Source organism: Aotus nancymaae, unplaced genomic scaffold, assembly GCF_030222135.1.
Source record: "Aotus nancymaae isolate 86718 unplaced genomic scaffold, 86718_ANA_hifiasm-v0.15.2.pri h1tg000015l_0, whole genome shotgun sequence".
NCBI classification, from domain to species: Eukaryota; Metazoa; Chordata; class Mammalia; order Primates; family Aotidae; genus Aotus; species Aotus nancymaae.
In genome coordinates this window covers 5,353,093-5,367,848 of record NW_026988426.1, presented here as the reverse complement: position 1 = coordinate 5,367,848, position 14,756 = coordinate 5,353,093, and the positions used below count along the sequence as shown (strand labels likewise).

At 45.2% G+C, this 14,756-nt stretch overlaps 1 protein-coding gene across 1 annotated transcript in view; it reads left to right on the top strand.

Annotated features, from left to right (window-relative positions):
• SDK1 (sidekick cell adhesion molecule 1) overlaps positions 1-14,756 on the top strand; it is a 652,070-nt gene that overhangs the window by 465,705 nt on the left and 171,609 nt on the right. The window contains exons 20-21 of the mRNA XM_021675988.2: positions 1,737-1,928; positions 4,292-4,413. Of these exons, the coding sequence (XP_021531663.2) occupies positions 1,737-1,928; positions 4,292-4,413 (314 nt within the window). The remainder of the gene's footprint in view (positions 1-1,736; positions 1,929-4,291; positions 4,414-14,756) is intronic.

Here is a 14,756-nt window from a genome sequence, read left to right as displayed (position 1 = left end):
CGCTGCCCGCGCACAGAAGCTGCAGAGCTGTATGGGGTCTGTGAGACGACCACGGGGAGCTGGTTACAATATTAACTTTTTTTTCAAAATAGTAAAGTCTCCAGATGATGTGCAGTAAATCCTTGTTTACCTGCAAGTGCAACTTCTAGCTTTATTTATTGCTTTCATCAGAATGAGGAGGAAGTTGCAGGTGCATCCTAGTACTTCTATATCCCTGAGGTTATTGACTAAAAATAGGGAAGAGCAAGCATTTTCAGCTGTTTTCTTCTGCCTGTGGATCCATGAGCTCTTTCTATCACTGTCTCCCTCTTTAAAAGACACTTTTAAGTGTTCCCTAATCACATAAACTCCTCTCCACAGGGGTTTATTGATTCAGGAGCTAGTTGGGTCTTTTCTCTCTCTCTCTTTTTTTTTCTTTTTTGAGACAGTCTTTCTCTGTTGCTCAGGCTGAGTGCAGTGGCGTAATCTTGGCTCACTGCAACCTCCACCTCCTGGATTCAAGTGATTTTCGTGCCTCAGCCTCCCGAGTAGCTGGGATTACAGACGTCTGCCACTATGCCTAGCTAATTTTTGTATTTTAGTAGAGACGGGGTTTCACCTTGTTGGCCAGGCTGGTCTCAAACTCCTGAAGTCAGGTGATCCACCCACCTCAGCCTCCCAAAGTGCTGGGATTACAGGTGTAATGCACCATGCCCGGTGGGTCTTTTTTATCTAAGCCCCAAGTCATGGTGGAATCCCAGGTTGAATAAATTTTGATCATGAGGCTCCACTGGACTAAAGAGAGTATAGGGGGAAATCAAATTTATTAGAAAACAGATTTAAAAAGGGGAGAGACAGAGCTAGAAGTAAAACTCACACACTCAGGTGAAAAGAAACTTTTCCAGGCAAAGCACTTTGCAAAACGGAAGGGTGGTCTATCGGTCATTTTGTAAAGGAAAATGTAGAAGTGTTTCCATGAATTAATTGCAACCCAAGACCAAGCCATTGATTTAAAATACTGCATAATGAAAATATCAGTTTCCAAAAATGAAATGATTAGCTGGGTGCAGTGGCTGTAATCCCAACACTTAAGGAGGCCGAGGCAGGAGGATCCCTTGAGCCCAGGAGTTCCAGACCAGCCTGGGCAACAGGGGAAGGCCCATCTCCACAAAAAATTAGCCAGCCATGGTGATACACGCCTTTGGTTCCAGCTACTCAGGAAGCTGAGGTGGAAGGATGGCTTGAGCCCAGGAGGTTGAGGCTGCAGTGAGCTATGATTGCACCATTGCGCTTCAGCCTGGGCCACAGAGTCAAAAATAAATAAATAGATATGTACATACACATGTACAAAATTTTTAATGGAATTATTGGTTAAATGCATTCATAATTTGACAAGAGAAGGTCGAATTGGACACAGCAGGCTGGAAGCTATCATATTTTTCAATCCATGCACCTGGTGCTGAGGTTACCAGAGCATCCAGTAGGCCCCGTCCTTGTGAAGCTCGCCCTGGTAGGGAGGGATGGTCCCCCATGGTGGGATCATCACTCCCATAAGCAGACTTATGAGATCTCAATGGATGCACGGAGGAAGGAGCCTTGATCTGTGCTTCATTTCAGTAGCACAGTGGCTCTAAAGCGCCTTTGGCATACCCAACTGAACTCTCCATAGCTCCAAGCCTGTAAAGATGGTGCTGTGGCATCCAGGTCAGCCCAGGCCTTCAGGAGACCAATGCTGGTCTGGTCCTGTTCCTTTCCAGGCTACCAGATCTCCTGGGAGGTGTATGGCAGGAACGACTCTCGTCTCATGCACACCCTGAATAGCACAACACATGAGTACAAGATCCAAGGCCTCTCATCTCTCACCACCTACACCATCGATGTGGCCGCTGTGACTGCCGTGGGCGCTGGCCTGGTGACGTCGTCCACCATTTCTTCTGGAGTGCCCCCAGGTCAGTAAAATCATGTGCGGTCCTCCTGCTGTCGCCTTTCCCTTGAAGATTCCTGAGGCTAAACATTGATTGGCACTTCTGTGTGGAAGCCACTGAGTGCATTGAAAAGTAGTGGCCTCCTGCCAAGATGCTGGAGGATAAATGGATGTTGACTCTATGTCAGCCTCATTCTCCAGAGCTGAAATTCCAACACGCACTCACATCTCTTCTATCTTCTCCTGCTGCTTTGGCCTCCCAAAGCTCTGGGGTTACAGAAGTGAGCCACCACTCCCAGCCACGAAATCAGTATTATTTTAAAATGTATTTACAAAATAATGATAAAATGTAGTATTGTAAAGACAGAAGTCTTTGATTTATAGAAGAATTCAGTTTTTTCATTTATTTTTAAACAAATAGCCAGTACCCAGAACACACGTTGAAAGTGTTTAAAGCCAGTTCCCAATGCATATCTAAAATACGCATACTTTCAAAACAGTAGGGATGATCGTATTAGTCCATTTTCATGCTACTGATAAAGACATACTCTAGACTGGGCCCTTTACAAAAGAAAGGTTTAATGGACTTACAATTCCATATGGGGAGGCCTCACAATCATAGTGGAAGGCAAGGAGGAGCAAGTCATGTCTTACATGATAGCAGCAGGCAAAGAGAGAGCTCGTGCAGGGAAACTCCCATTTTTAAAACCAATAGATCTCGTGAGACTTACTATCACAAGAACAGCACAGGAAAGACCTGCCCTTATGATTTAATTACCTCCCACTGGTTCCTCCCATGACATGTGGGAATTGTGGGAGTTACAGTTCAAGGTGAGATTTGAGTGAGGACACAGCCAAATCATATCAACAAAATGGCATGTGGTTTAATTGGTTAAAAATGGGTACATACATGACTGAGGGTAACCCTGGAAGCACATCTGTGTGCAAGTTGCCAGGATTTTCCTGGGATGTCTTGGATATTGTGCATCCAAGGCAGAAAAATGGGTTAGCTGACCTCTGAAAGGCTGTGCTTCCAGGAACACTATGATCCATACTACATCTGGAGCCACACAGCAGAGTGTTAGAGGGGAAACTGAGGCCTGGCTGCTTTGGCCAAACCCCTGATAACCAATGTGCAGGAGGCGCTGGAGTTGCCCTTCCTTCATTGCCAAGGCTGAATGCTTGTAGCTGGAGAGGGGTCCTAAGCTTTGCCCACTCATCCTGAGTAATGGCTGGAAGCGAATCAGATGGCGAGGACTGCTTTGGGGATGCTGTGTTCTGTTTACTGTTCTTGAAGTTTATCGCCATTAATGATTGAAGAACCATTTAAAAATCTAGAGAGCTAAGAAATAGAAAGGAAAGAGTCCACTTGTCCTTCGATTTAAACATTTTTCTATTTCAAATTCATTAAAAACTAGATGTGGAAAGGACCCTTGAGATCCTACAGACCCTGCCTGTGCCGATAATGAATTGATCACCAAAACAGTTTCATTGTCCCTGTACAAGACCTGGTTTCAAACACCCCAAGCAACGGCAAATGAGGAAAGCATTCCTCAGAGATAGTACAGTCTGAAAACTGCACTGGCCTTGCATTTTTCCCCCATTTTATCCCTTTGTCTTTCTCTAGAGTGTTTTGCATTGCACAGTAATATAAAAGCTCTCACTTTGAACTCACAGTGCTACACTTCTGAGTGGGAGACACTCTTTGGGGAGAGCATACTGAAGGGTATCTCATCTAGGAGTAGGCTTGAGCCACAGGCACCCTCAATGGCAGGCTCATTCAGAACCTACCTTCCACCTTATCCAGTTACCCGAGCAACTGAATACAGGCAGAGTGAGATTTCTGCACTTTCACTGGAATTTGGTCGTCTTGGAAACTAGACCCAAGAAGCCTAAGGCTCAAGACCTGATACTGACCAGGTGTCATGCTGCCTGGCTGCAGTCATAGGCTTGTGCTCTCTTCCCTCCATCCCTCCAAGGCTGCAGTGGTTATGAAAGGAAGCACGGCCATTTGTTCTTTGTATTGTTTCAGTAGCCAGGAAGAATTACATTCATTCATCCCTTCCTCATTCAGGGAGCATCTGTTAATTACCTACAGTGTACAGAGATGCCTAAGACATGGCATGTGCCTTCCAAGTTTCTCATCTACGAGGCCACGTTAGCCACGTGTTGCTAAACTCACTGGGTCATCCTATTAAAGTAAAAATGATGCATGGATCATGTCCCTGGGGAAGCTGTGCTGCTTCTCACTTTCATGCTTTTGAAAACAAATCTTTTTGGTATAGCATCATTTCAAAACTGTTTACTTCTGAAGCTGACGCATTGGATACCTTTCCTAAGCTGTGGTGGAGTGTAAATCTCTCCTCTTCCGCCCTGGTTCCTCTCCAGACCTTCCCGGTGCTCCATCCAACCTGGTCATTTCCAACATCAGCCCTCGCTCTGCCACCCTTCAGTTCCGGCCGGGCTATGATGGGAAAACGTCCATCTCCAGGTGGATTGTCGAGGGCCAGGTACGTGTGTCGCAAACCGGGAGCTGGCATTTCCCAAGAGCAGTCTTGGGGCCTGTGTGTGAGTGGTGCCCCTGCAGATGATGTCGTGGGGTGTGGAGGAGAGGGGCATACTTGGAGGGGGAGCACCAGAGGTTGAAGATAGCCCAAATAGCAGGGCAGAATGTAGGAAGACAAGGAACAAGATGTCAGTCTGGGGTCCTACCAGGTGATACGACAAGGATAAGAAGGGTTAAAATGAAAGTTGTGATGCAAAATAGGTACCCAAAATTGGATAGCATCGTTGATTGAGTTTTTAAAAATTCTATATCACAATTAGCTACTAAATATACTAATAGGATTAATTGCTTGGTACAGCTTGTGTGTCATTAACTATGCATTCATTCAACAATATTTTTAGAGACGATTGTTCTGTCTGCAGGCACTATTCTGGGCATGGGGGCTCTTGCAGTAGACAAAGCTGGCTGAGTTTCTGCTGTCGAGGAGAAAAGTGCTGTCTGGGAAAGAAAGACCTCCAGCTGTGGGAAGGCTGTTATATTTGAGGGGCAGCAGGGAGGCCGGGTGCTGCAGGGAGGAGAGCAAGCCTTGGCATGACAGGGAGTGAGTCTGGGGAGACCCAGGGGACGGGTCCACAGGACCTGAGAGAGTGGGCCCCCCAAGAGACTTCCGGTCCGGCTCCAGGTGTGCTAGCAAGCACAGGAGCATGTAGGGTCCAGGACAGCACCTGGCTTGAATAGGATCACGCTGGCATGAGCGAAGCCATGCAATCCACCAGTTCCATGTTCCAATAAAAGTAGGAGGAAAAAGATAAAGGGCCAAATTATAAGGAGTAGTAAAGTTTCAAAATAGTTATTATCTGTAATAAAATCCTAGTGGTTTTCATGACTGTACTTGTACTATATCGCAAGATGATCCACTCCTGGAAATTGGCCATAAATTAGGGAACAAATCCTATCTACCTCTTCAAAAGTTCCACTAAGCAAACATTTCTGAAAACCTAAGGAGGATCCTGAAGGTGCAAGCCATCTGGATGGGTCTGACCCACAGATGGGGCTGGAACAATTATTTACTTAGGAAAAATAGCAGTAGAGCCCTACCTCACATCAGATGAAGAAAATCAAACCCCAGCAAATGAAGACTAAATTAATGAAAGCAAACTTTAAAATGCGTAAGATTAAATATAGGACAAGAATCACAATGTCTGGTGAAAACCAATTCTAGTATTAAAATCCATCGGCTGGGTGCAGTGGCTCACACCTTTAATCTCAGCACTTTGGGAGGCTGAGGCAGGTGGATCACTTGAGTCCAGGAGTTCAAGGCCAGCCTGGCCAACATGGTGAAAACCCATCTCTACTAAAAATACAAAAATTAGCCAGGCATGGTGGTGTATGCCTGTAGTCCCAGCTACACGGGAGGCTGAGGTAGGAGAATTGCTTGAACCCGGGAGGTAGAGGTGGCGGTTGCAGTGAGCCAAGATTGCGCCACTGCACTCCAGCCTGGGCAACAGAGCGAGACTCTGTCTCAAACAAACAAACAAAAATCCATCAGCAGAAGTAGCCAGGCAATACTTTTAGGCCCACAGAAGCACGTGCTGTGGTCTTTGGTGTCTGACAGTGCCACATAGCTGAGGCCAGGAGGCAATGCTCTCTGCGGGATTTAGCATGTGGTATCACACTAGGCTAGGCAGGCCACAGCGACAGAAATGCCAGCATCATGGGGCTCAATATACGAGAGCTCATTTGTGCATCCAGACAGGCCTGAGAGTGGATGATGCTCCTTTAGCCCACATTCTGTTTCCCAGAACTTGGTTGTGTGGCTGGGTGTCGCCGCAGGAGAGTCTGGGAGTGTTGTTTCAACTCACCTAGGAGTTGAAAGATATGGAGTGATGTGGGGACTCTCCACACAGTTTCTTGGCCACAGCATCCTGGCTTTATGTCCTACAACCTATTTGTTTACATTTTTAATGTAAAAGGAGGGAGAATAATATATTAAAGCCCCTTATATCCATCAGCAGAAGTCAGTGATCCTCAAGATTTCGCCACATCCATCCATCTCCAGTTTTTTATTGGCGTATTTGGAAGCATATTTCAGACCACATGTCACTTCGCCCCCATACACTTCACACGTGTCTAAAATACCTGTTCACATGCCAATATGGATGAATTTCACAGGCATAATGTTTAGCAAAAGAAAAACCAGACCCCTACTTGGAGCATATGCTGTGTGATTCCATTTAAACAGGAAGAAGTAATCTTTGGTGTTGGAATACAGGTTCCCCTGGGAGCCTTGCGGTTACTTACCATGGGGGTGACAGTGACTGAGAGGGGTCCACCTGAGGAGGGGCATCTGAAATAACAGGAGTGCTGTTTCTTGATCTGCATCTGGGTTAGATGCGTGTGCTTATTTTATGTATACACCAGTGATCTGTGAGCTTGCCTGCGTGTCTTACTTGAATGAAAACTGGCCAGGTATGGTGGCTCACACCTGAGCCACCACTTTGGGAGGCCGAGGCAGGCGGATCACTTGAGGTTGGGAGTTTGAGGCCAGCCTGGCCAACATGTGAAACCCCATCTCTACTAAAAATACAAAAATTACCTGGGCGTGGTGGTGGGTGCCTGTAATCCCAGCTACTTGGGAGGCCGAGGCAGGAGAATTGCTTGAACTGGGAGGCAGAAGTTGCACTGAGCCAAGATCATGCCACTGTACTCCAGCCTAGAAGACAGAGCAAGACTTCATCTCAAAAAAAAAAAAATTTTTTTTAAGGAAAACTTTACATGAAAATATGGATATCTTCTCTCATGTTACCATTGTCACACCTGAAAAAATTACTGTTACTATTTTGTTGAGATAGGATCTCACTCTGTCACCCAGGCAGGAATGAAGTGGTACGATCTCAGCTCACTACAATCTCTGCCTCCCGGGCTCAAGCAGTCCTCCCCTTCAACCTCCTGAGTAGCTGGGACCACAGGCATGTGCCACCACGCCGGCTAACTTTTTATATTTTTGGTAGAGACAGGGTTTTGCCATGTTGCCCAGGCTGGTCTTGAACTCTTGAGTTCAGGCAATCTGTCAGCCTCAGCCATCCAAAGTGCTGGGATTACAGGCATGAGCCACCGTGCCTTGCAATTTGAACATTTTAATATCATCTCATAATCAGTTCACACTCATATTTCCCCAAAGTCTCCAAAACACCTCTTTACTGTGGTTTTGATAAAAGTAGGATTCAAACAAGGTTTACTCTATTTTGTTGTCATGTCTCTCAAATTGTTAAAAAAAAAAAAAAAGTAAACAGCTTTATTGAGTTGTAATTGACGTACAGTAAACTGGACAGTTTGACAACTTTTGACTCAGCTACACATATACACACACCTGGGAAGCTGTGACCACAGTCGAGATAATGAACATGTTCCTCACCCTGAAAGGTGTCCTTGCAGCCATCAGTATCCCTCCCTACCAAGCCTCCCCATCCCCACAACCACTCATCTGCTTCCAGTCACTGTAAGTTACATCTCTTAATCTAGAGGAATACCCCACCCTTTCTCCCCAGTGCAGTTACCTCCTTGAGAAAACCCAGCCAGTTGTCCCATGGGACATCTGCATTGGAGATGCACCTGGTAACATCCTTGTGGGGTTACTTGACCTGTTCCTCTACCCCCCATTTTCCCTGCAAACTGGAAGTTCATTGCAAAGGCCTGGTAGATTCCATTTCCACTCCTCCCTCCCTTCCTTCTTTCCTTCCTCCCTCCCTTCCTTCTTTCCTTCCTCCCTTCCTCCCTCCCTCTTGTCTTTCCTTCCTCCCTCCCTCCCTCTCATCTTTCCTTCCTCTCTCCTTCCCTTCTTTCCCTCCATCCCTTCTTTCCTTCTTCCCTCCCTCATTTCCTCCTTCCCTCCCTCCCTTCTTTCCTCCCTCCCTCCCTCCCTTCTTTCTTCCCTCCCTCCCTCTTTCCCTCCCTCCCTAAGACTGCTTCCCAGTTACTGCAGTAGATTGGAGGCACATAGGTCTAGTTGCCCCACTCAAGGATGCTAACTCGGGCAGCACAGTGTAGCAGACTGATCCCTACCTTGTGAATTTCTCCATCAGCTTTATATCTAATGGTCTCATCCATCCATGATCTTTGCCTGAATTAATTATGTTCTTAGGACATTCGAGATGATAGTTTTCTACTTCTATCAATCTTTCTTCATTTAGCTGTTGGAACTCTGAAAAGAAGCATCTCCCCTCATCCCTCAGACTATTTAGTGATCCTCAAATACAAGAAGGCAGAATAAATGCTTAATTCTTTTCCCTTAATTAGCAATTTTAAGGATGAAGAATTGGTACCCTGCTAACTTCCAATGTTAAATGAATTTTTCTTTCTTTTTTTGTCCTGTGATCTCTTTTGCTGAGTATCATTATGAAAGCATAGGTTCTTACATGTTCAGTAGGTTTCAGCCACCTGTAGTCATCATTCTTTTTGAACCTAGAATTGGTCTGGCTTTGGCCTAGGGAGACTTTCATATCCTGGGGCTCTCGCATGAGTCTGCGCTCTTTGATGACTTCTTGCCTCAAGCTGAGATGGAGCCGCCTACGTGGCCTTGGTTTCATGAGTGTCAAATGCTATTTAAAGATGATAACCTGAGCACCAAGGTGGGTGCTCATGGCTCCCAGCTGATTGCTGCTGCTACACCTTCCGAGTAGACAGAACAATCTTTTGAAGCATCATGAGTTCATACTGACATAAATGTATATTTTAAATATGTTTTCCCTTACACTGAAACTGTGCTTTTTAGGACTCCTAAATGATTATTTTCTTTATCCTACTATTGTATTAAGAGTTTCAAAATTGCATAGACGTGTGGTCTGTGAATTTGCCTGTGTATCTTACTTATATGAAACCTTTGTGTTAAAACACAAATACTATTTTAGGAGTTTCAAAATTATAATCTCAGTGGTATGACTAACAGAGACTAGTGAATGAAATTTAAGTATTTGTCCTTAGAATATGTTATACCATGGAAGTATAATAGATTCAGTTTATACTTACAGTTTATATTCCGTCTATAATATATTTAGTTTATACTTACAGTACACAAGTACAGTTGAAATACCGTGTTCTGAGGCCACAGCATTCTTTTCTCTCTGTGGTTTTTAAGTTCATTCATTTCAGGACTTTGTTTTGTTCTTTTTTTTTTTTTTTGAGACGGAGTTTCGCTCTTGTTACCTAGGCTGAAGTACAATGGCACAATCTCGGCTCACCACAACCTCTGCCTCCTGGGTTCAGGCGATTCTCCTGCCTCAGCCTCCTGAGTAGCTGGGATTACAGGCACGCACCACCATGCCCAGCTAATTTTTTGTATTTTTAGTAGAGACGGGGTTTCACCATGTTGACCAGGATGGTCTCGATCTCTTGACCTCATGATCCTCCCGCCTCAGCCTCCCAAAGTGCTGGGATTACAGGCGTGAGCTACCGCGCCTGGCTAATTTTTGTATTTTTAGTAGAGATGGGGTTTCACCATGTTAGTCAGGCCAGTCTCAAATTCCTGACCTCAAGTGATCCACCTGCCTCGGCCTCCCAAAGTGCTGGGATTACAGGCGTGAGCTACTGCGCCTGGCTAATTTTTGTATTTTTAGTAGAGATGGGGTTTCACCATGTTAGTCAGGCCAGTCTCAAATTCCTGACCTCAAGGCCAATTCTTGGCCTCCCAGAGTGCTGGGATTACAGGCGTGAGCCACCATGCTTAACTCATTTTACATTTTAAAAAATTGTTGGAGGATTTTAAATTAATTTTTGAGGATATAACCCATTTACATGATCTCAAAGTCAAAACCATTTAAAAAGAGATATATAGAGAACTTGCTTTTCATTTGTTCCCTTACCCGGTTTCTGCCCTGTAGATACCCATATTTATTAGGCTTTTGGTTTATCCTTTTTTTGGCAACATAAGCAACTCTACGTATTTGTGTACTTCCTCTTCCTTCCACAGAAGGTGACGTATTGCACCTTGCTGTCTTCCTGTGACAGTGCACCCTGAACACACCTGGGCATCGGGCATGCACTTGGCCTTTCTTCTCACGCTTGCTCAGGTCTCCTGGTGTGCATGAACTCAGGTCTCCCGGTGTGCATGTTTCTGTAGCTAGTCCTCTGCTGACGGGCATTGGGATGTGTATCAGTTTTATATCACTGCTATAATAAATGACCAAAAACTTAGTGGCTTATACAATATGAATGTGTTGTCTTCTAGTTCTGTAGGTCAGAAGTCCAACATGGGTCTCACTGGCTACAATCAGGGAGGCTCCAGGGCCGTGTTTCTTCTGGAAGCTCTGGAGATGAGTCAGCTTCCAGGCTCATTCAGGTTGCAGCAGAATCCAGTCCTTGTGGTTGTAGGACTGAGGTCCCCATACTGTGCTGTCACCCATGGTTGTTCCCGGCTCCTGGAGGTCACCATGGTCTGCAGCTCAGGATCCCCTTCCTTCATCTTCAGAGCAGCCAGGGCAGGTTGAGTTTTCTCAGACTCTAGCTTTTTCCTCATCCTTCCTTCTCATCTCACTGGCCCACTCTTCAGCCTCCCACTTCCACTTTTAAGGACTCGTGATTACCTTGTGTTCAACTGGATCACCTCCCTGATTTTAGGCTCTTACCCTTAATCACATCTGCAGAGCCTCTCTTGCCACGTAAGGCAGCATACTCATGGGTTCCAGGAATTAGGGTGTGGCATCTCCAGGGGGCCCCATTCAGCCTCAAGCTTGTTTTCAGCCTTTTACATAGTCACTTTGTATTTTTGCCACTGTATCTTTGGAGTAGATTTCCAGGCATGGGTTGGCTGGATTACAAGGCAAACGCACATGTAAACTTCCCAGACATTGCCATATCCCTCTTCTGCAGGTGGTAACATGTTGCATTCCCATCAGCAACATGTGTATATTTTTTGCCATCCAAAAAAAAAAATGGAAGTCTAATTTATGACACCTTTCTTGCATGCCTCTGGCTTTTGAATCATAAGCAGAAAGGTTTTCCCCACTTTCAGGTTCTAAAGGAACCCAACCAATTTTCTGCTACCAATTTTCTGGTTTCATTTTTACATTTGGAACTCCATCCATTTGGAACTGGTTCTTGTATATGGAGTGAGGTATGAATCTATTTTCATCATTTCACAAATAGCTATGTAATTGCCTCAGTGCCATTTATTATTATGACCATTTTTTTCCTGATTTGTGACATTAAATTCCCATATGCATTTAGGTCTGTTTCTGAACTTTTCATTCTCTTCTATTAGTCTGGTTGTTCATGCACTCATTCCATATTGTTTACTTAGAGAGGGTTTAAACTATGTTTTAACATCTGGTGAGGCCTCCTTCCCCCCAACCAATGCATGCGTGCATGCGCAGGCACGCGCGCGCGCACACACACACACAGACACACGCATTGCTTGACTTCCTTAGGATTTTCCTGGCCACTCTTGTGCACATCTGATGGTGTTGCTAAAAAAGAGGAACAGGTCTGTCTGATCCAAAGCCCGTATTCTTAACATTACAGCTTTTGAGGTGCGTTGATTGCCCTTGTTTTCCTGCCTTTCTGTGAGCAGGTGAAGGCAGGACTAGACAGCCCAGTGCTTTGCCAAAAAGAAATCAGCTGATAAAAGTAGATTTAAACAAGTGAAAAGAGATAGCACGTTCCAGGAAAACATGCTATGTACAACGTTGTCATGAGGATGAACTCACGTGTGCATATTTTAAATATTTTCTACCTGTGTTGTTGGCATAGAGGAACACAATTGATTTTTAAATGTTTTTGTTTCTTTAATGAACTCTTCTATATTCTAAGTGCTTTCACAACTATTAACACATTTAATTCTTGTAATGCCTCTCTGGTTGCCATTATCACCCTGTGTCACAGATGAGATATGAGGAATTGGGTTACCTGCCCAGGTCACACAGCCAAGCCATGAAGCCGGATTTGAACCTGCAAACCTGGGCAGTCTGTGGCTGCTCAGCCTGGTGTATTCATGTTATAACCAGAAACTTTGGGAATTCTCTTGTTAGTTAGTTAGTTTTACTGTAATTTCCTATAGAGAATTCATATCATCTGTTAATAGCGACAGTTTTTATTTCTTCCTTTGAATTTTTTATATTCTTTCTTTCTGTTTTTTGTTTCTTTTTTTTTTTTTTTTTTTTTTTTTTGAGAGGGAGTTTCACTCTTGTTGCCCAGGCTGGAGTGCAATGGCACAGCCTTGGCTTACTTTTACCACAACCTCTGCATCCCGAGTTCAAGCGATTCTCCTGCCTCATCCTCCCAAGTAGCTGGGATTACAGGCATGCACTGCCATGAGTGGCTAATTTTGTATTTTTAGTAGAGATGGGGTTTCTCCATGTTGGTCAGGCTGGTCTGGAACTCCTGACCTCAGGTGATCCGCCTGCCTCAGCCTCCCAAAGTGCTAGGATTATAGGCATGAGCCATTGCACCCAGCCTATTTCTTCTTATTTGAGTATTTTGTAATCTTACTGGGAGGTATAGGACCTCTTCTATCATATTGAATTGGGATAGTGATAAAAGGCAATCTTTGTTTTATTACTCACCTTAAATAATTATTTTTAGATTTTATCATCAGATATGACATTTACACCACTGAAGTAGGCTATATATTTTTTAATATCCAGCCTGTATTGGGTTAAGATGATTCTTTTCTAATCCTGGTTTGTTAGGAGTTGGGGTTTTTAATTTTTTTTTAAGTATAAATAAATGTAATTGCCTCAGAGTATTTTTTCATCTATTGAGCTGCTTGTATGGTTTTTCTGATTTCGTCTGTTGATAAGGTGATTCATGTTGCCCTTCTATTTCACCATTCCAGAGCTCCTGAGACAGAAGCAATTTGGTCACAATGTTTGTTTTGTTTGGGGTTAAGATTGTTGTATCCATTTTCAAAGTGAACTTGGCCTTTTCTGACTGTTGGTTTGGCTTGGGTTGTTTGTTTATTTGTTTGTTTGAGACAGAGTCTCGCTCTGTCACCAGGCTAGAGTGCAGTGGCACGAACTCAGCTCACTGCAACCTCCCGCCTCCCGAGTTCAAGCAATTCTCCTGCCTCAGCCTCCCAAGTAGCTGGGATTACAGGCACGTACCACCACACCCAGCTAAGTTTTGTATTTTTAGTAGAGACAGGGTTTCACCACGTGGGCCAGGTTGGTCTCAATCTCTTGACCTCATGATCTGCCTGCCTCCGCCTCCCAAAGTACTAGGATTACAGGTGTGAGCCACCACATCCAGCCTGGCGTGGATTTTAAGATCAATAGTTTATTTTCTCACCAGTTTTCATAAACAGAGATTGGATTGAGCTTGTGTTCCTTAGCCCTCAGGTGGAGGACCCTCGTGGGCATCTGCACCATGAGGTACCTCAAGTGGAGGTGAGACCCTCCCTCAGGGTCTTCCCCTTCCCGGGCATCTGCACAGGGTGCCCAGTGCCTCCCAATCGTGCCACATATAGTGGGCAGGGAGGCGCCCAGACCCACAAGTCAGTTCATCAGAACCCCTGGGACAGTGGCTGCCTTACTCTTCCATCTGTGAGACTTGGAAATGAGAGATCTGCATCTCCAGTGTGGGTCCCACCACCTCAAGGGGCCTCTGTGCTGGGCCTTGGTGGTGGGATGTGCTTAGGCAGCCTCTCCTGGGCTGCTCTTACCCAGCAGTTCAGAGGTTTTGGTGCCCCAAGGAAGAATGAACCAGGCAAGCTTCCTGCCTTCCCCATAGTGGCCTTGCCCTTTCCCCAGGCCTGTGTTGGTAGCATACCCCCTGGTCTGTTGCTGAGTGTCTGGGGCAGGGAAGCTCCATAGCATAGAGCCCATGTGCCATGAATCCCTGGGGCTTCCTGACTCCTGGGCCAGCTCACAGCCTGCAGCCAGTGGTTAAACATTTTACCTGAAATTTCCAATTCCCTTGAAGGGTACTCTTTCCCTTTCATTTCAAAAGTATTTTAAAAACTACAGACAAGCCTTAAGAATCCTACAGAGAACACCCCTTCACCCAAAGTCCCCATCCATGTTTTACCAGTTGGCCCCAAAAGCCCTTGATAACAAAAGGATCCACCCAGGACATGGGCTGCACCCAGTGGTCTCCCGCCATCTCCATTGTTTCTTGGCATCTGTGACCCTGACATTAAGACTACAGGCCAGTTATTTCTTTATCCTAGTGTCTTTAGGAGTAGTCCTCAGTGGTGCATTTTTGGCCAGAATGTGGGGGAAGTGATGCTGGGCTCCTCCTGCTATGCCTTGTTGGGTTTGACCTGGCCTTGGCATGTCCTGTTGTTGGTCCAGTTATTTTGCTCACTTGACTAAGATTTCTCCACTCTAAAATTACCCCCACCTCCATACCACCCGC